Genomic DNA, 20019 nt, shown 5'->3' with positions numbered 1-20019 from the left:
AAAAAAAGGTCCCTTAATGCCAATTTTTGTTCTGGGGTATCTGGCGGGAGGGGGGGGGGGCAGGTTTATTTTGCCCTTGGGCCCCATTGTTGCTTAAACCGGCCCTGCCGGTACCATAAGTTTGCCAGCATCTTCAGAGAGGAGGAGAGAGTTCAGTGTAGGGAAGTGGCCAAATAAGTCAATCAACAGCTTGCAAGCCTATGGGTTGTGCTTGTTCAGTCTCACTAACATGCAGGAGCATCAGTGCATAGACTACGTATTCCGCGTCTCTCACCCTCCGAACACCAGTCCTGCTGTAACCCCAGATAGCTTCTTAGGTGTACACCATAAAGTGCGGTCATGTACAGGTTAGCCGCTCTACCAGAAGGCTTGTATCATGCCGGGGAGCCATCGCTTACGCCGCTCTCGCAGCTCTTCCACCGCTGCAGCCAATAGGAGCGCTCACAGGACTACGGGACTTGACACCGTCCACCTATGCGTTGCACCTGCCCCCCGTGAGCTTTGGCAGGGTGTGTGCGGCCAGAATATGTGTATCTGTCTGGTAGTAACAGGTATCTATGCACAGGGCCGGTTCTAGACTTTTTTTGCTGCCTGAGGCAAACTTGTGAGGATGCGCCCTCCCCGCCCCCACCCCCAGATTTGGAATGATCGCACACCACTCGACAATTCACTCTGCTTCATTTAATGTTCTCACATGACATGCTGCAGCTCAACACAATAGCACACTGGCTGGCTGTGAGTCTGTGACAAAAAACGCTCACTCAGCCACTCCATTTCTCCTCAGTCAGGACAGCAGTGCCACCTTCTCCGTTCTGTTGTGCAAGTCAAATGAAACACTGCTGCTCTCCTGTCTCCTCCTCCTCACTCACTGTCAGACTCCTCACACAGCACAACAAGCTGCTTTTCCCCAATGATGATCTCTTCACCTCGCTCTCCTCTCGCTTCTCCTCTTACTGACTGAATGATGTTAGTGTAAACACAGTACAAATATGCTGACCCTGTAATCTCTGCGCCTGATGCAAATGTTTCACCATGCTTCATGACAGAACCGGCCCTGTCTATGCGGTAGTAAAGCAGCACGGTGGTGTAGTGGTTAGCGCTCTCGCCTTGCATCCCAGAGTCTGCTGTTCACATCCCAGCCAGGGCACTACCTGCATGAAGTTTGTATGTTCTCAACATGTCTGAGTGGCTTTCCTCTGGGCACTCCGGTTTCCTCCCACATCCTAAAAACATGCAGATAATTTTATTGACTTAAGGTAGCCATACACTGGTCGATTTGCCATCAGATTCGACCAACAGATAGATCCCTGTCTGATCGAATCTGATCAGAGAGGGATCGTATGGCTGCCTTTACTGCAAACAGATTGTGAATCAATTTCAGCATGAAACCGTTCACAATCTGTGGTGGTGGTGGTGGTGCTGCTGCCGCTCCCCCCCCCCCCCCCCCCCGTATACATTACCTGCTCCGCCGGCACGACTCCACAGGTCTCCGCTGTCTTCTGCTCCGCTCTGGTCTGGTCTCCGGCATGCTTCACTTCTTCCTGTCTGGGGGAAGTTTAAACAGTAGAGAGCCCTCTACTGTTTAAACTTCCTGCTGGGATAGGAAGAAGTGAAGAAGTGAAGCATGCCGGACCCGGAGACCAGACCAGAGCGTAGAAGACAGCGGAGACCTGGTGAGTCGCGCCGGGGGAGTAGGTAATGTATTGCAGCTGTAATGCGTCGGTCGTCGGGCACTCGAACGCCGCTAGCTCCCTACCCGCGGGCGATCGACGGTAATTTCCCGCACGGAGCGATCGACAGGATTGATCTATTTCGGGACGAAATAGATCGAAATTTATATTGTAGCGTGAAAGATGTGACAGCAGATTCGATCCCAGTGATCGAATCTGCTGTCGATCGGCGGGGAATCGGCCTAGTGTATGGCCAGCTTTACCCCTGTATTGGCCCTAGACTACGATACACACACTACACGATACATACATAGACATATGACTATGGTAGGCTAGGCATTTGCTTGTAAGCCCCTCCGAGTGACAGTTAAGTGACAAAACAATTTACAAGACAATAATAATAATAAAATATATATGGGGTCTCATCTTCCCGACATTTTGGCTTTCACAGCTGAACTTCTGGTTGTGAAGGCGGAAGTGTGGGAAGATGGAGAGGAGTGTGTAGCGCATGGGCGAGAGGCAGCGATATAGGTGAGTTAATCCCTTCTGCTGTAGCCTGTGCCATCCATACACGCCAGCACAGCTTTGCCTTTTACTAAACTGTCCTCGCGTATCCCTCATAATGACCTGTCACTCAACTACATGCCTAACACCCATCTGTCTCTCTTTTCAGAGGTCCGCTATGAAGAGTTCTACTTTGTGGTGGTCTTCATCGTATTCCTCGCCGCCGGATCAGCGGTTCTGGCCTGCCTGATGTGGATGTGTAATAAATGTATCAACATGTGCCAGAGGAAGAAGCAGCACCGCAGAGGTAACTGCATGAGCAGCTCATGATGTCAATATGGCTTATTCAGTGCACTGCTTAAAGGACAACTGAAGTCTCTCAAAATACAGGTTTTTCTTTTAAAAACCTCTTTAACATCAATGCCCTAACTGAAACGCCGCATCCCTGCAGCTGAACACTATCACCCCAAACTCCCGGGTCAAAAATTCAAGACTTTCTTGGCCGTGGATTTTGCTGCCGGGGGGAGGCAGTGCTTATGGCTATAGCTTTGCCTCTACACGCGTCCATCTGCGCTGATTTCCGCCTCCTCCCCGCCCCTCTCAGTGAAAGAAGACTGAGAGGGGCGGGGAGGCAGCGATCAGTGCAGATGGACCCGTGTAGAGGGAGAGCTACTGCCCAAAGCTCTGCCTCTATGCGGAAGCGCTCCCTGCAATGTGCCACGGGGAGTTTGGGGTGATTTATTGACTGTTAAGCCGCGGGGATGTGGCGTTTCAGTTAGGATATTGATATTAAAGAGGATTTTAAAAGAAAAACAGGCATTTTGGGAGACTTCAGTCTCTCTTTAAAGAGAACCCGAGGTGTGTTTAACCACTTCACCCCCCCAGTGCTAAATTTCTCCGTCCCTCTGCGCACCGCTTCACCCCCAGGGATGGAGAAAGGCGCACTTGTTTGTTTACAGGCTGGGAGTGGGCGGGGAACTCTCGCGCACACTCCAGCCAGCCAGCACAGCAGGTGACTAACTGGATGTTAGGAACAAGCGTTTCTAAATCCAATTAGCCTCGCCGATTGCAAGTAGAATGAAGACGGCTTCAAACAAAAGCCGTCTTCATTCAAATCAATGTAAGGTACACAAACGTGCAGCGCGCGATCGCGCGCCCCGCGACCCGTGCGCGCGCACACACCCCGGCTCTGCAGTACAATGATTGGTTATGGGAACTCTCCAGTCCCCAATAACCAATCATAGTATATCAGTACAGGAATGGAAGCAGCGCTGAAAGGGAAAAATCGCGCTGGTGTTTCAGGGGTAAAACCCCTCAGTTGTGAAATGGTTAAAGAATGTTATCTGCATACAGAGGCTGGATCTGCCTATACAGCCCAGCCTCTGTTGCTATCCCAAACCCCACTAAGGTCCCCCTGCACTCTGCAATTCCTCATAAATCACAGCCATGCTGTGAGGCTGTGTTTACATCTGTAGTGTCAGTCTCAGCTGCTCCCCCGCCTCCTGCATAGCTCCGGTCCCTGCCCCCGTCCCTTCCCTCCAATCAGCAGAGAGAGAAGGGATGCAGGCGGGGACTGGAGTTCTGCAGGAGGCGGGGAGAGCAGCAGACTGACACTATAGAGATAAACACAGCCAGATCTGACAAGCTGTTTGTCAGCAGCGTGGCTGTGATTTATGAGGGATTGCAGAGTGCAGGGGGGGGGGGGGGGGCCTTAGGGGGGTTTGGGATAGCAACAGAGGCTGGGCTGTATAGGCAGATCCATCCTCTGTATGCAGATAATATTCTTCAAACCCACCTCGGGTTCTCTTTAAAGGAAAACTGAAGTGAGAGAAATATGGAGGCTGCTATTTTTATTTTCCTTTTAAACAATGCAGAGTGCCTGGCTGTCCTGCTGATCCTCTGCCTCTAATACTTTTAGCCATAGACCCTGAGCAAGCATACAGATCAGATGTTTGACTGGATTACCTGCATGCTTGTTTCAGGTGTTTGATTCAGACACTACTGATGCATGAAAGATCAGCAGGGCAACCAGGAAACTGGTATTGTTTAACCTCCCTGGCGGTATATTAAAAACCACCAGGGGGCAGCGCTGCCGTTTTTTTTTTTTTTTAAATCATGTAGCTAGCCTAGGGCTCGCTACATGATAGCCGCTTCCCCCCAGCCCCTCCGATCGCCTCCGGCGATAGGCGATCAGGAAATCCCGTTCAAAGAACGGGATTTCCTGGAGGGCTTCCCCCGTCGCCATGGTGAAGGGGCGGGATGACGTCACCGACGTCATGGACGTCGTGACGTCTAAGGGAGACCCGATCCACCCCTTAGTGCTGCTTGGCGCTGATAGGCCAGGCAGCGCAGGGGTCTAGGGGGAGGGGGGGGCTCTGCGGCGGCGCGGATAGCGGCGAATCGGCGCAGGGCGGCGGCGATCGGTGTGCTGACGCAGCTAGCAAAGTGCTAGCTGCGTTCAGCCAAAAAAAAAAAAATTACGCAGATCGGCCCAGCAGGGCCTGAGAAAACCTTCTGCGGGGCTTATCCCGAACTACGTTCGGAGTTACCGCCAGGAAGGTTAACCACTTCAGCCTTCATTCGTTTTCACTTTATGCATCCGAGCAATGTTCACCTCCCATTCCTTAGCCTATAACTTTATCACTACTTATCACAAAGAACTGATCTATATCTTGTTTTTTCCGCCACCAATTAGGCTTTCTTTGGGGGTACATTTTGGTAAGAGCCACTTTACTGTAAATGCATTTTAACAGGAAGAATAAGAAAAAAAACGGAAAAAAAATCATTATTTCTCAGTTTTCAGCCATTATAGCTTTAAAACAATACATGCTACCATAATTAAAACCTATATATTGTATTTGCCCATTTATCCCGGTTATTACACCATTTAAATTATGTCCCTATCACAATGTATGGCGCCAATATTTTATTTGGAAATAAAGGTGCGTTTTTTTTCAGATTTGCGTCCATTACTATTTACAAGCTTATAATTAAAAAAAATGTTTGAAATATACTCTCTTTGCATGCATATATAAAAAGTTCAGACCCTTAGGTAACTATTTATGTTTTGCTTTTGTTTTTTTATTTGTAATTTTTTTTTTTCATTAAAAATTTTATTTGGGTAATTTTTGGTGTGGGAGGTAAACAGTTAATTTTAACTAATATAATATAGGTTTATTTCATTAAAAAGTGGATGTAGATGTAGTATTATTATTTGGCCACAAGATGGCCACTGTGAGCATTTTCTCTTATTTTTTGTCCTGGAAGCGAGATCTCGCTTCCAGGATGTACTAGGAAGACGGGGATTTTTATTCTTTTTTTTTGGTGAGAAAGTCGGTCTTTCTAGCAGGCACTTAGATCGATAAATGGGAATTGAATTCCAATTCATTGATCACTGGGCTAACGGGGGGCACCACGGGAGCGCGCAGCTGCCTGGACGTGAGCTTCACGTCCAGGCGGAAAAAATGGTTAAAAAAATGCTCCCATTGACTTGCATTAAAATTGCAGTAAAATCGCTGCAAATTAGCTGCAAAAACAAACAAACAAAAGCCATCCGAAAAGTGCTCCAGCCTTAATCAGTGGTTACATAGTTACATAGTTATTTTGGTTGAAAAAAGACATACGTCCATCGAGTTCAACCAGTACAAAGTACAACACCAGCCTGCTCCCTCACATATCCCTGTTGATCCAGAGGAAGGCGAAAAAACCCTTACAAGGCATGGTCCAATTAGCCCCAAAAGGGAAAAATTCCTTCACGACTCCAGATGGCAATCAGATAAAAATCCCTGGATCAACATCATTAGGCATTACCTAGTAATTGTAGCCATGGATGTCTTTCAATGCAAGGAAAGCATCTAAGCCCCCTTTAAATGCAGGTATAGAGTTTGCCATAACGACTTCCTGTGGCAATGCATTCCACATCTTAATCACTCTTACTGTTAAGAACCCTTTCCTAAATAAATGGCTAAACGTTTTTCCTCCATGCGCAGATCATGTCCTCTAGTCCTTTGAGAAGGCCTAGGGACAAAAAGCTCATCCGCCAAGCTTTTATATTGCCTTCTGATGTATTTATACATGTTAATTGGATCTCCTCTAAGGCGTCTTTTGGTTAAAGTTATAGCTCAACGGGTGCAAATTTATAAAATCAACACCGACAAATTGATATGGAGAAAATACAAATTTTACCTGCTGCATGAACTTGTAATTATAATATTTACACCTTGTTCATCTCTAAATCCTAGTTATTGCTTCTGCAGAAGACATTGGCCTGATGTTAATAGGAATGTCTGTGTATACCGTCTGTCATCCTACATTTATTTTCTGAAGCAAAGTGTACTTTCCAAGACCATAATTAAAATGCCTCCTATTTGTTTCTTACAGCCGAAGAGATTGAACTGCGCATTATATCTGACTAATCGATGGTCTACCTCGAGAAGAAGTCACATGGACTTTAATCCAGTCTACAGGGATGTTTACGTACAAAGAGTGTTTGATGGCCACACAGTGCGTTGCTACATGTCGGCTCTCTTGCACTGGATCCACACCTGCTGGCCTGGGCCTGTTTTGCAGTATTTATTATGGATGTTTGAGGAACAGCTTCATCTAATGAACTGGAGAACTGTGTGTATTGTTCAATACAACGAGACAGTATTTACCCAGAACTATTGGAAACTGGTCCGTAGAGACAGGGAACTCCCGCTGGCCTCGCTATTGTCACTCCAGAGTCTTATCAGCTGATAGAACAAGTAAGAGGAGATTCCTGGAGGCGCATTGTGGCCAAACCTGTCACAGCACGCTCCGGCACGGCATCGACGGTACACAATGCAGGGAGTCCAGCACATTAATAACAGGGTCCACATACTAACTTATATTGTCAGTGCTTGTTGTGTGCTTATGTGCTGTGGGGATACTTTGTTTACAGTCTGTATTGAAACTGTCACATTGCCCGAGGCAATGATGATAAACTGGGAACAAACAGACGGCTCCTAAAAAGGTACTTATTTTCTGTATGTCGAGTTGTGGAATGAAACATGATGCACTTGAAGGATGTTTCATAAATAAACTGTGAAATGTGGATTGTGGTGTTTTCTGATCTTTTAAGGCTAGGTTCACATTAGCCGCGAGTAGGGGGGCGAGTGCAGTTTGGGGCCATCAAATTATCGCACATTTTCAGAGTTTCAGCGTAATTCCAATTTAATTTTTGAGATTACGCTTGTAATGGTGAAAACGGAGTCACCAAAATTTTGCATAATTACGACCATACACTAATTTTTCTTAATTAGCATTATTTTTGTCACTACTAAAATTTTCGTAATGACAGGTATTTTTTGGCTTCAAATTTCATGTAAAACAGGAAATAACGATTTTATGTTACCCATAATTTCATGTAACTTTCAGTTTTTACAAGAAGTTAAGACGTGGGCGTCCGCAGAAAATTTTCCAGGGGGGGGGGGGGGGGGGAGGAGTCATGTGGTGGGACATTAGACTAGGGCTCCGACTTCTCCGCTGCTCACTGTGCTTCCGCTAATCAGGAAGCACAGAGCAGTGGAGAAGGTGGTGACCAGTGTCACGTGACGATGATGCTGCACGCCATCGCCTGGAACACAGGAAAAAGGTGGTGAGTAATTCCTCTCCGCCCGCTGATGACCGCTTCTGTATGCCGCTGTTAATTTGGAGGGGGGAAGTGCCAGAAGGAGGGACCCAGGTACGGAACGCCCATGAGTTAAGAGTAACACAAAATTAAATACGAAATGACGGTAGCAGGAAAAAAGGGCGCCGGCTGAGGGTGGACGAAAAGGGCACCACCATAGACTTTAATCCAATTATCGCTAATACGGCGAAAAAAGCAGAAAAAAGGGCACCGTGATAAATATTGTTAACAACATTAGAACATTATAGTTTTTGAAGTATGTTATCGTTTTAGAAGCTTGCAACGTTATAGTTTTTGTCATATTATTTTGTTTATATTTACAGATTTTATGTTATCAAAGATATTATCGTTACTATGTGTAAAAGGGTGTTTCTGGAGAGGGAGTGGTTAAGGTTAGGCATCACCAGGGGGAGTGGCTAGGGTTAGGCACCACCCAGGCATGGCAGCAACACCAGGGGGGACGGGGTGGTTGGGGTTAGGCACCACCAGGGGAGTGGTTAGGTACCACCGGGGGGGGGGGGGGGGGGTTCTGTGTGAGGGTAGGGTTGGGTTAAGCTGTATTGTTGAATTACGTAACGATATTTAACATTCGTATCTTTACGTTATTATTTCTCATCTGTTTTTTCAATGTTATTTATCGTTAACAAAGCTTGACAACGATGTTTATCGTTATCAGATTTCATTAATGACCGGGCCCTTTATTCACGGCGCTCTTTTTTCATGCACGCCGAAATTACAATTTATCGTGAAATTACAACACAAAATTACACATTTTCTAAAAATTACAACATCAAATTTGCAATTACAACATGAAATTGTAATTCGTAATTATCAGAAAATGTGAAATTTCATAATTTGAAATTTCATGTCATAATTTCGAGTTCAATTGTTATTTCTTATTTAATTTTTTGTTATTATTTCATGATTTCTTGACAAACAAGAAAATTACGGGTAACATGAAATTGTAATTTCATGTTTTACATGATAATTTGACCCCAAAAATATTTGTAATTACAAAAATGTAATCACGAAAACGATCCGATTGTGAAAAATGTGTGTATGGTCCAGTGGCGTCCCTACCATAGAGCGCAGGGGGGCGGGGCGCACCGGGTGACAGACACCCAGGGGGGTGTCGCCACGACCCCCCACAGCAGCACAGCAGGAGGGGGAAGTAGGGCTAGAAGGAGAGGCAGTGGAGGCAGCGGTGGGGAGGGGGGAAATATCCCCCCCCTCCCTCACCTGGGACCTCTCCTCCTGCCTCTCTCTCCCCCTCCAGAAATTAGCGGCGACAAGTGCGGGGCGCCCGGAGGCGTATGGACAATTACTCACCTGATTTCCGCCTTCCAAGCGTGGAGCGCAGCGTCATGACGTTACAGGTCTCCGTCTTTAATGCCGCCCTCTGTGCTTCCTGATTAGCGGAAGCACAGTGGGCGGCATTGGAGGCGGAGACCTGTAACGTCATGACGCTGCCAGAGCTGGGAACGCGGAAATCAGGTGAGTAATTCTCTGTACGCCTCCGGCCGCCCCGCACTTGTCACCGCTATGCATTGCTGGAGAGGGGAGAGAGAGGCAGAAGGAGGGGTCCTAAGTGAGGGACCCCTCCACAGCCCCTCCATCTAGCCCTGCTTCCCACTCCTGGGGCCCCTACATTGGGGGCAACTATACTAGCTTACTGGGGGCAACTATACTAGCCATACTGGGGGCAACTATACTAGCCATACTGGGGGCAACTATACTAGCTTACTTTAGGCAACTATGCTAGCCATACTGGGGGCAACTATGCTAGCCATACTGGGGGCAACTATACTAGCCATACTGGGGACAACTATACTAGCTTACTGGGGGTAACTATACTAGCTTACTGGGGGCAACTAAACTAGCTTACTGGGGGCAACTAAACTATACTAGCTATACTGGGGGCAACTAAACTATACTAGCTATACTGGCTGGGGCAACTATACTGGCTGATGCAACTAAACTAGCTATACTGGGGGCAGCTATCCTGGCTGGGGGCAACTATACTAGCTATACTGGCTGGGGCAACTATACTAGCTATACTGGGGGCAGCTATACTGGCTGGGGGCAACTATACTAGCTATACTGGCTGGGGGCAACTATACTAACTGTACTGGCTGGGGGCAACTATACTAGCTATACTGGCTGGGGGGCGACCATACTAGCTATACTGGGGCAACTATACTAACTATACTGGGGCAACTATACTAACTTTACTGGAGCAACTATACTAGCTATACTGTGGGCAACTGTACTAGCTATACTGTGGGCAACTGTACTAGCTATACTGTGGGCAACTGTATTAGCTATACTGGGGGCGGGATCGCGCAGCTGCCTGGACGTGAGCTTCACGTCCAGGCGGAATAAATGGTTAAAAAAATGCTCCCATTGACTTGCATGAAAATTGCAGTAAAATCGCTGCAAATTAGCTGCGATCGCGATTTTTGTTGGGGGTGTGGGTTTTTTTTTTAAACAAAAACCATCCGAAAAGTGCTCCAGCCTTAATCAGTGGTTACATAGTTATTTTGGTTGAAAAAAGACATACGTCCATCGAGTTCAACCAGTATAAGGTACAACACCAGCCTGCTCCCTCACATATCCCTGTTGATCCAGAGGAAGGCGAAAAAACCCTTACAAGGCATGGTCCAATTAGCCCCAAAAGGGAAAAATTCCTTCTCGACTCCAGATGGCAATCAGATAAAATCCCTGGATCAACATCATTGGGCATTACCTAGTAATTGTAGCCATGGATGTCTTTCAATACTGGGGCAACTATACTAGCTATACTGTGGGCAACTGTACTAGCTATACTGTGGGCAACTGTACTAGCTATACTGTGGGCAACTGTATTAGCTATACTGGGGGCAACTATACTAGCTATACTGGGGCAACTATATTACCTACACTAAGGGCAACTATACTAGCTATATTGGGGGCAACTATACTAGCTATACTGGGGCAATGGCAGCGACATTCTCCAAGCACCCCTAAAGCACCCCCCAGCGTGAACTGACTTTCGGCGTCTAATAGACGTTGTGTCAGTTCACTGACAGCAGCAGCCCACAGCTGCGGCAGAGCAGGGCTACAGTAAAATGGCGTCTGAAGCCCTGCTCTGGAGACTTTGAGTCTGCAGTGCAGGGCTTCAGGCGCCATTTTCCCATAGCCCTGCTCTAAGCGCGGGAGTTTCAGTTAATGGCTGGCTGCAGAGGATTGTGGGAGCTGCGCCGGACGGAGGCCGGGACAGAAGGGCTGCTGCTGCTTCAGGTGAGTAAATGTTTTTTTTTTTTATTTATATTAGCAGGTGTATCGACTGTTCTGGCCAGGTCTGCTACATGATTGAAGTGTTTTCTGGCCAGGTCGGCCACATGATTGCATGTATTTTCTGGTCAGATCTGCCACATGATTGCACGTATTTTCTGGTCAAATCTTCCACATGTTTGCATTTATTTTCTGGTCAAATCTTCCACATGATTGCATGTATTTTCTGGTCAAATCTTTCACATGATTGCATGTATTTTCTGGCCAGGTCTGCTACATGATTGAAGTGTTTTCTGGCCAGGATTGCTACGTGATTGTATGCATTTTATGGTCAGGTCTGCTACATGATTGAAGTGGTTTCTGGCCAGGTCTGCCACGATTGCATGTATTTTATGGTCAAATCTTCCACATGATTGCATGTATTTTCTGGGCAAATCTGCCGCCATGATTGCATGTATTTTCTAGGCAAATCTACCGCCATGATTGCATTTATTTTCTGGGCAAATCTACTCACTTTATGTGTATTTTCTTGAGAAAACCTGCACAATTATGTGAATTTTCTGGGAAAAGGCTCACCAAAACTTGGGCCCACTGTCTTTGCGTTGCACTTTTAAAGGGAACCCGAGGTGAGAATAATATTGAGGCTGCCATATTTATCTCCTTTTAAGCAATGCCAGTTGCCTGGCTGCCGTGCTGGTCCTCTGCCTCTAATTCTTTCAACCATAGATCCTGAACAAGCATGCAGCAGGTCAGGGGTTTCTGACAATATTGTCAGAACTGACGAGATTATTTGCATGCTTGTTTCTGCTGTAATTCAGTTCACTACTGCAGCCAAATAGATCAGCAGGACTCCCTATTGTTTAAAAGGAAATAAATATGGCAGCCTCCATATCACTCTCATCCCGGGTTCACTTTAAATTAGTTAGCTCCGCCCTCATCTGGTCATGGCCATGCCCATTTCACCGCAGTGCGCTTCGCGCGCCGTAGGTTATAGCCACACCCATTTTTTTGGGGGAAGGGGGTCTTTTACTACCCAGCACAGGGTGTCAAATGCCCTAGGTACGCCACTGGTATGGTCATAATTACACTAAATATTGCATACTTTTTCGGGATTGCGATTTTTCCATCACAATCGTAATCAAGAAAATTATGCAAATTATTTCAAAATTGTAATTAACACATTACAACTATCACTATTGCTTAAAGGGGAACTGAAGAGAGAGGTATATGGAGGCTGTCATGTTTATTTCCTTTTAAGCAATACCAGTTGCCTGGCCTGTTGCTGATCCTCTTCCTCTAATACTATTAGCCTTAGCCCCTGAACAAGCATGCAGCAGATCAGGTGTTTCAGTGGTTCAGACTTTAAAGTCAGATCTGACAAGACTAGCTGCATGCTTGTTTCTGGTTTTATTCAGATACTATTGCAGAGAAATAGACCAGCAGGGCTGCCAGGCAACTGGTATTGATTAAAAGGAAATAAACATGACAGCCTCCGTATACTCTCTCTTCAGTTCCCCTTTAATGAGCGGAAACTACACACATTTACCTTTAACAATTCCTTAAAGGAAGCATCAAGGAAATCGTGCCTCCCCATGATATACTTAACCGGGGCTTCCTCCAGCCCCTTGCAGCTGACATGTCCCATGCCGCAGCTCCGCCCTCAGCCACAGGTCCCCACCGTTGCAGAGGTCGACGCTGGTCAGGTGATGAGCAGGGAGCCATACAAAGAAGAGGTCAGAAACCCTCTAGGAGCTACAGGAAAGTTAGAAGCTGGCGCTAGAGGCTTGGTAAGTATTTTACACTACTCGGGAGGGAGGTTTGTTCTTTTCCGGCAATTTGCTAAAGCAAACGGCAAGCACATGTGTCCAGCATCAAGCAATCCCCGCCGGATACTGGGGACTTTGTTGTATACAGTGGCTTGCAAAAGTATTCGGCCCCCTTGAAGTTTTCCACATTTTGTCACATTACTGCCACAAACATGAATCAAATTTATTGGAATTCCACATGAAAGACCAATACAAAGTGGTGTACATAGGAGAAGTGGAACGAAAATCATACATCATTCCAAACATTTTTTACAAATCAATAACTGCAAAGTGGGGTGTGCTTAATTATTCAGCCCCCTTTGGTCTGAGTGCAGTCAGTTGCCCATAGTCATTGCCTGATGAGTGCTAATGACTAAATAGAGTGCACCTGTGTGTAATCTAACGTCAGTACAAATACAGCTGCTCTGTGACGACCTCAGAGGTTGACTAAGAGAATATTGGGAGCAACAACACCATGAAATCCAAACAACACACCAGACAGGTCAGGGATAAAGTTATTGAGAAATTTAAAGCAAGCTTAGACTACAAAAAGATTTCCAAAGCCTTGAACATCCCACGGAGCACTGTTCAAGTGATCATTCAGAAATGGAAGGAGTATGGCACAACTGTAAACCTACCAAAACAAAGCCAGGCCGTCCACCTAAACTCACAGGCCGAACAAAGAGAGCGCTGATCAGAAATGCAGTCAAGATGTCCATGGTGACTCTGGACGAACTGCAGAGATCTACAGCTCAGGTGGGGGAATCTGTCCATAGAACAACTATTAGTCGTGCACTGCACAAAATTGCGCTTTATGGAAGAGTGGCAAGAAGAAAGCCATTGTTAACAGAAAAGCATAGGAAGTCCCGTTTGCAGTTTGCCACAAGCCATGTGGGGACACAGCAAACATGTGGAAGAAGGTGCTCTGGTCAGATGAGACCAAAACAGAACTTTTTGGCCAAAATGCAAAACGCTATGTGTGGCAGAAAACTAACACTGCACATCACTCTGAACACACCATCCCCACTATCAAATATGGTGGTAGCAGCATCATGCTCTGGGGGTGCTTCTCTTCAGCAGGGACAGGGAAGCTGGACAGAGTTGATGGGAAGATGGATGGAGCCAAATTTAGGGCAATCTTGGAAGAAAACCTCTTGGGAGTCTGCAAACGACTTGAGACTGGGGCGGAGGTTCACCTTCCAGCAGGACAACGACCCTAAACATAAAGCCAGGGCAACAATAAAATGGTTTAAAATAGGGATGGGACGAATCCACAATTTCTTCGAATCCGGATCCGAATCTAAAAAGGTTCTCGAATATCTCGAACCTTTCGAATCCCGAATCTAACGAATCCTGCACATAAGAATTGTGCGATCCATGGTATAGTTGCCCGCAGTATAGGTACCCAGGCATAGGTAGCGAGGTAAAGGTGCCTTCAGTATAGCTAGCTAGGTATGGGTGCCTTCAATATAGGTAGCTTTCAGTACAGGTAGCAAGGTATAGGGGCCTTCAGTATAGGTAGCAAGGTATAGGGGCCCTAAGTATAGGTAGCAGGGTATATGGGCCTTCAGTATAGGTAGCAGGGTATATGGGCCTTCAGTATAGGTAGCAAGGTATAGGGGCCCTAAGTATAGGTAGCAGGGTATATGGGCCTTCAGTATAGGTAGCAGGGTATATGGGCCTTCAGTATAGGTAGCAGGGTATATGGGCCTTCAGTATAGGTAGCAGGGTATATGGGCCTTCAGTATAGGTAGCAGGGTATATGGGCCTTCAGTATAGGTAGCAGGGTATATGGGCCTTCAGTATAGGTAGCAGGGTATATGGGCCTTCAGTATAGGTAGCAGGGTATATGGGCCTTCAGTATAAGTAGCAGGGTATATGGGCCTTCAGTATAGGTAGCAGGGTATATGGGCCTTCAGTAAAGGTAGCAGGGTATATGGGCCTTCAGTATTGGTAGTTAACTAGGTATAGGGGCCTTCAGTATAGGTAGGTAGGTAAAGGGACCTTCAGTATAGGTATATAGGGTATAGGGCCTTAAGTATAGGTAGGTATGTAGGTAGGTATAGGGGCCTTTAGGTAGGTAGGTATAGGGGCCTTTAGGTAGGTAAAGGGACCTTCAGTATAGGTAGCAGGGTATAGGGCCTTAAGTATAGGTAGGTATGTAGGTAGTTATAGGGGCCTTTAGGTAGGTAGGTATAGGGGCCTTTAGGTAGGTAGGTAAAGGGACCTTCAGTATAGGTAGGTATGTAGGTATAGGGGCCTTTAGGTAGGTGGGTAGGTAGGTGTAGGGGCCTGTAGGTAGGTAGGTATAGGGGCCTTTAGGTAGGTAGGTAGGTATAGGGGCCTTTAGGTAGGTGGGTAGGTAGGTGTAGGGGCCTGTAGGTAGGTAGGTGTAGGGGCCTTTAGGTAGGTGGGTAGGTAGGTATAGGGGCCTTTAGGTAGGTGGGTAGGTAGGTGTAGGGGCCTGTAGGTAGGTAGGTGTAGGGGCCTTTAGGTAGGTGGGTAGGTAGGTGTAGGGGCCTTTAGGTAGGTAGGTATAGGGGCCTTTACGTAGGTAGGTAGGGGGGCCTGTAGGTAGGTAGATGGGTGGGTAGGTATAGGGGCCTTTAGATAGGTAGGTAGGTGGGTAGGTAGGTATAGGGGCCTGTAGGTGGGTAGGTAGGTATAGGAGCCTGTAGGTAGGTATACGGGCCTTTAGGTAGGTAGGTCTAGGGGCCTTTAGGTAGGTAGGTATAGGGGCCTGTAGGTGGGTAGGTATAGGGGCCTGTAGGTGGGTAGGTAGGTATAGGGGCCTTTAGGTAGGTAGATGGGTAGGTAGGTATACGGGACTTTAGGTAGGTAGGTATAGGGGCCTTTAGGTAGGTAGGTAGGTATAGGGGCCTGTAGGTGGGTAGGTATAGGGGCCTGTAGGTGTGTAGGTAGGTATAGGGGCCTGTAGGTAGGTATAGGGGCCTGTAGGTAGGTATAGGGGCCTGTAGGTAGGTATAGGAGCCTGTAGGTCGGTATAGGGGCCTGTAGGTGGGTAGGTAGGTATAGGGGCCTGTAGGTAGGTATAGGGGCCTTCCCCATGCCTCCTCCGCTCACCGCCAACCCCCCTCCCCGGCCTCCTCCGCAAACCCCCCCCCCCCCCCCCGTGCCCCCTCCGCTCCCCCCCGTGCCTCCTCCGCTCACCCCTGCATGAGTATCTACTCACCTTTCCGTGGAGCGCAGAGCGGCAGACCTCTTCGATACTTCCCTGTTCCCTCTAGTGGCCGGACCGGCTCTTACTGATGACATCATTGTAAGAGCCGGTCACTAGGGGGAACCAGGAAGTCGGCGAGAGGTCTGCCGCTCTGTGCGCTACGCTCAGGTGAGTTGATGCTGGCGAACGGAGGAGGCGCGGGGGGGTCGGAGAAGGTCGGGGGAGGACGAGTGCGGGCGGGGGGAGCGGCGTATGCGGCGATGCAGCGTCGGGATTCGGCGGGTTCGGAAAGTGAAAAATGGCGTCGGGATTCGAATCCACGAATCTCGAATATTTCCCAATATTCGAGGGATTCGTGGATTCGCCGGATTCGTCGTCCCACCCCTAGTTTAAAACAAAACATATCCATGTGTTAGAATGGCCCAGTCAAAGTCCAGATCTAAATCCAATCGAAAAGCTGTGGCAAGATCTGAAAACTGCTGTTCACAAACGCAGTCCATCTAATCTGACTGAGCTGGAGCTGTTTAGCAAAGAAGAATGGGCAAGGATTTCAGTCTCTGGATGTGCAAAGCAGGTAGAGACATACCCTAAAAGACTGGCAGCTGTAATTGCTGCAAAAGGTGGTTCTACAAAGTATTGACTCAGGGAGGCTGAATAATTACACACACCTCACTTTGTAGTTATTTATTTTTAAAAAATGTTTGGAACCCTGTATGATTTTCATCCCACTTCTCACGTGTACACCACTTTGTATTGGTCTTTCACGTGGAATTCCAATAAAATCGATTCATATTTGTATCAGTAATATGACAAAATGTGGAAAACGTCAAGGGGGCCGAATACTTTTGCAAGCTACTGTATATATTACTAAAATTCCTCTTTAAAGGAGTACTGTAGGGGGAAAAAGAGTTGAACTTACCCAGGGCTTCTAATGGTCCCCCTCAGACATCCTGTGTCTGCGCAGCCACTCACTGATGCGCCAGCCCCGCCTCCAGTTCACTTCTGGAATTTCCGACTTTAAGGTCGGAAAACCACTGCGCATGCGCGGCCATGTCCTTGATCCCGCTCACCAGGAGCGTACTGCACAGGCGCAGACTGTACTGGGCCTGCACAATACATTCTTGGTGATGTCAGTAGCAGCGGGGTGTGGCCGTGCCGGCGCAGTGGTTTTCCGACTTTAAAGTGAACTGGAGGCGGGGACTGGAGCACCGGTGAGTGGCTGCGTGGGCACAGGATATCTGTGGGGGACCATTAGAGGCCCGGGGTAAGTTCAACTCTTTTTCCTCCTACCCCCCTACAGTACTCCTTTAAGTTTACACTACCAGATGAGAATCAAAGGAGTGAGCTGTGACTCTTTGGTAGCCGGATTGCTAGAATCAACCTCTACATACATGTACTGCACTTTACCGTACATAAATAGTGACAACTTAGCAATTGGCAGGCCTGGATATTTTCATGCCAGGATAGTTTGTCATGTATGCAGGCAGCAACTAAACCCCTGACCGTCAGTGCCCCCAAACGTTGCACACAAAACCACAAGTATCCATACAGGTGTAGCATGGGGGAAGGGGTTTCCTCACTTGCTGTTTCACTAACTATACAAGTTGTAGTTTGGTATCAGAGAACATACAGTAGCAAGCGAGATGTCTGCAGCACTTTAGCAGTTGTCACAGCTGGCAGCCCCAGTGCTCGCTATTTAACCGGGTACCTCTGGGGCCAAAGTGACTGCTGATGGCTGTTATTAAAGCAGACCGCATGGTCCATGGTAAGGGGGGGCTCTGGTGGAGACGGGCGGCCAAGCCTTCCCCCGGAGCCCTAGTCCAATCCATGGACAAGGGGCTCTTCCCCACCTCCGGTGCCCCAGGAGGAGGTGGGGGCGACGACTCCCTAGGGATGGGGGGGGTTGTTCATGGTGGCATCTGGGAGACCCCTTTAAGAAGGGGACCCCAGATGCCCACCCCCCCAGGAGAAATGAGTATAGGGGTAAAAAGTACCCCATACCCATTCCATGAAGCGTTAAATAAAATAAGAACACAACGACGAAAAAAGTCCTTTATTAATCTTAAACAGAAATACTTACCTGTACCTTTAAAAAAAAATTCCCACGCCAATATCCTCTAATTTTGTGACCTTCTGAAACTTGACTGAAGATCACTACGCACCGCCGCCACACAAGCCGCCCCCGCCGATACCTGTATGATTACCCGGATTTGTACTTTCCAGCGCCCTAGGCCGGCTGTCACCAACCGCCCCCCCCCCCCTTCTGTCCAACTCTGACTAGTTTGAACGGGCCCCCCTCTGTTTTGCTGCTTTGCCCAGTTCAACAAAGAAGCAGTGCATGCTCTGTCCACTCCATGTAATTTTGCCCTCCTGCCTGGATGCACAGCAGGCGATAGTGTTCTGGGCTTGCATACTTCAGAAATGATGCTCATGTATGAGCAGCACTTGTCAAGTACACATACCCATAACACTCCCTCGGCTCCTGTGCACATGCATACAGGAGGGCAAAATCACAAGGAGCCCCAGTGGACAGCGCTGCTTCTTTGTCCTCTGTGCTACTTGCTGCCATCAGAGCCACAATAGGGGATAGTGTAGCACAATGCAGAGAAGCCCATCCAAAACACAGAGCAGGTAAGTAGAAGGTTTCGACACTACACACACTGGCATAGATGTAGTGTAATGCTAGGTACACATGATGCAATTTCCTGACAGATTTACTGTCAGGTCGATTATTTCCATCATGTCTGATCTAATTTCAATTTTTCGATCAATTTGCTTTTCACTTCTATGAAAAATCATTCAGAAAATTGATTGGAAAGCAGATCGGACATGTTGGAAATAGTCGATCTGACAGTAAAGCTGTCAGAAAATTGCATCGTGTGTACCCAACATACGCTCAGGTGTACTTTACACAGTGACAATTTAGCACTTAAGACAGATTTTAAAATCAGTCAGCAGGAAGTTTTGTAACAGAATAACACTTTTTATTGGCTAACCAAAAGAAAAACAGTGAGCCCTTTGGTTAAGGAGCCGTCTTCAGACTGTGTTACTGTATACAAGATGTTAGGCACACAGCTATATATACAGTCAGCAGGAGATGCATTGATTGTTTTGTAAATATAAATAAATGTAACACAGTTGTCATTCTGTTTCAAAACATCCTGCTTTCACTGATGGTCAACACAGTACTTTGTTGGCAAAAAAAGCCAGGAAAGAGTTAAACTGTAGAAAGAATGTTGTTGGCATTCTCTAGGAGGAAAAAAAAGCCATAAATTCAACAGATCTGAGGTCTTTAACAGCACTGACCTACTAGTAATAAACTATCATCAGTCAGGGAGGGGGAGAGCTGCTAATTCCTGCCCGTGAATGCATGCTGCATGAGAAAAACTAATCGGAACTCAAGAGTTCTGCTACTTGAGACCATATATTTTTCTTCTCACAGCAGATTGTTTGTCCCCTCTCATCATACAGGTAACAGCAGATGCTGACTGCCATAACACACACTTTGCACAAGTAAGAGAGATGCAGGGATCTCTGGAATTCAGGCAGACCAGAGCAAAGCAGGAGTGGTGATTTACTTTGACATGTGACCTCTTATCTCTCCAAGTCCTGCGCCCTGCTAATTTTTATCGCCCTAGGCCATGGCCTCTGTGACCTTGCCAGAAATCCGGGCCTGTATCTGACAAAGGAATGTAAAAAAAACAGTGTTCTCCCCAGGCTCTTTTAGCCGGGTGCTCCACCCGGCTAGATTTGGTGTCCACCCGGCTGTCATCACCTCACCTCCTCCTATGCTGTAAGCACAGTTGCCCTGCATTTTCAACTCGCCCCGTCCGGCTACTTTTTCATGCCACCCAGCAGTGTTGCCAACTCATCCCTTTAATTACTGACACATATGAATTATACAGGTTTCATGGCTAGGTAGATGCAGTTAAAGCA

The 20019-nt window shown here is 47.2% G+C and overlaps 2 protein-coding genes across 2 annotated transcripts in view; one reads left to right on the top strand and one right to left on the bottom strand.

The window, feature by feature from the left end:
* VSTM5 (V-set and transmembrane domain containing 5) overlaps positions 1–7235 on the top strand; it is a 44695-nt gene extending 37460 nt beyond the window's left edge. The window contains exons 3-4 of the mRNA XM_068266818.1: positions 2344–2481; positions 6555–7235. Of these exons, the coding sequence (XP_068122919.1) occupies positions 2344–2481; positions 6555–6589 (173 nt within the window). The 3' untranslated portion in view covers positions 6590–7235. The remainder of the gene's footprint in view (positions 1–2343; positions 2482–6554) is intronic.
* CEP295 (centrosomal protein 295) overlaps positions 1–20019 on the bottom strand; it is a 198882-nt gene that overhangs the window by 62721 nt on the left and 116142 nt on the right. The gene's annotated exons all lie outside the window — the stretch shown is intronic.

This window comes from Hyperolius riggenbachi, chromosome 2, assembly GCF_040937935.1.
Source record: "Hyperolius riggenbachi isolate aHypRig1 chromosome 2, aHypRig1.pri, whole genome shotgun sequence".
NCBI classification, from domain to species: domain Eukaryota; kingdom Metazoa; phylum Chordata; class Amphibia; order Anura; family Hyperoliidae; genus Hyperolius; species Hyperolius riggenbachi.
This window is presented reverse-complemented; position numbering and strand designations above follow the sequence as displayed.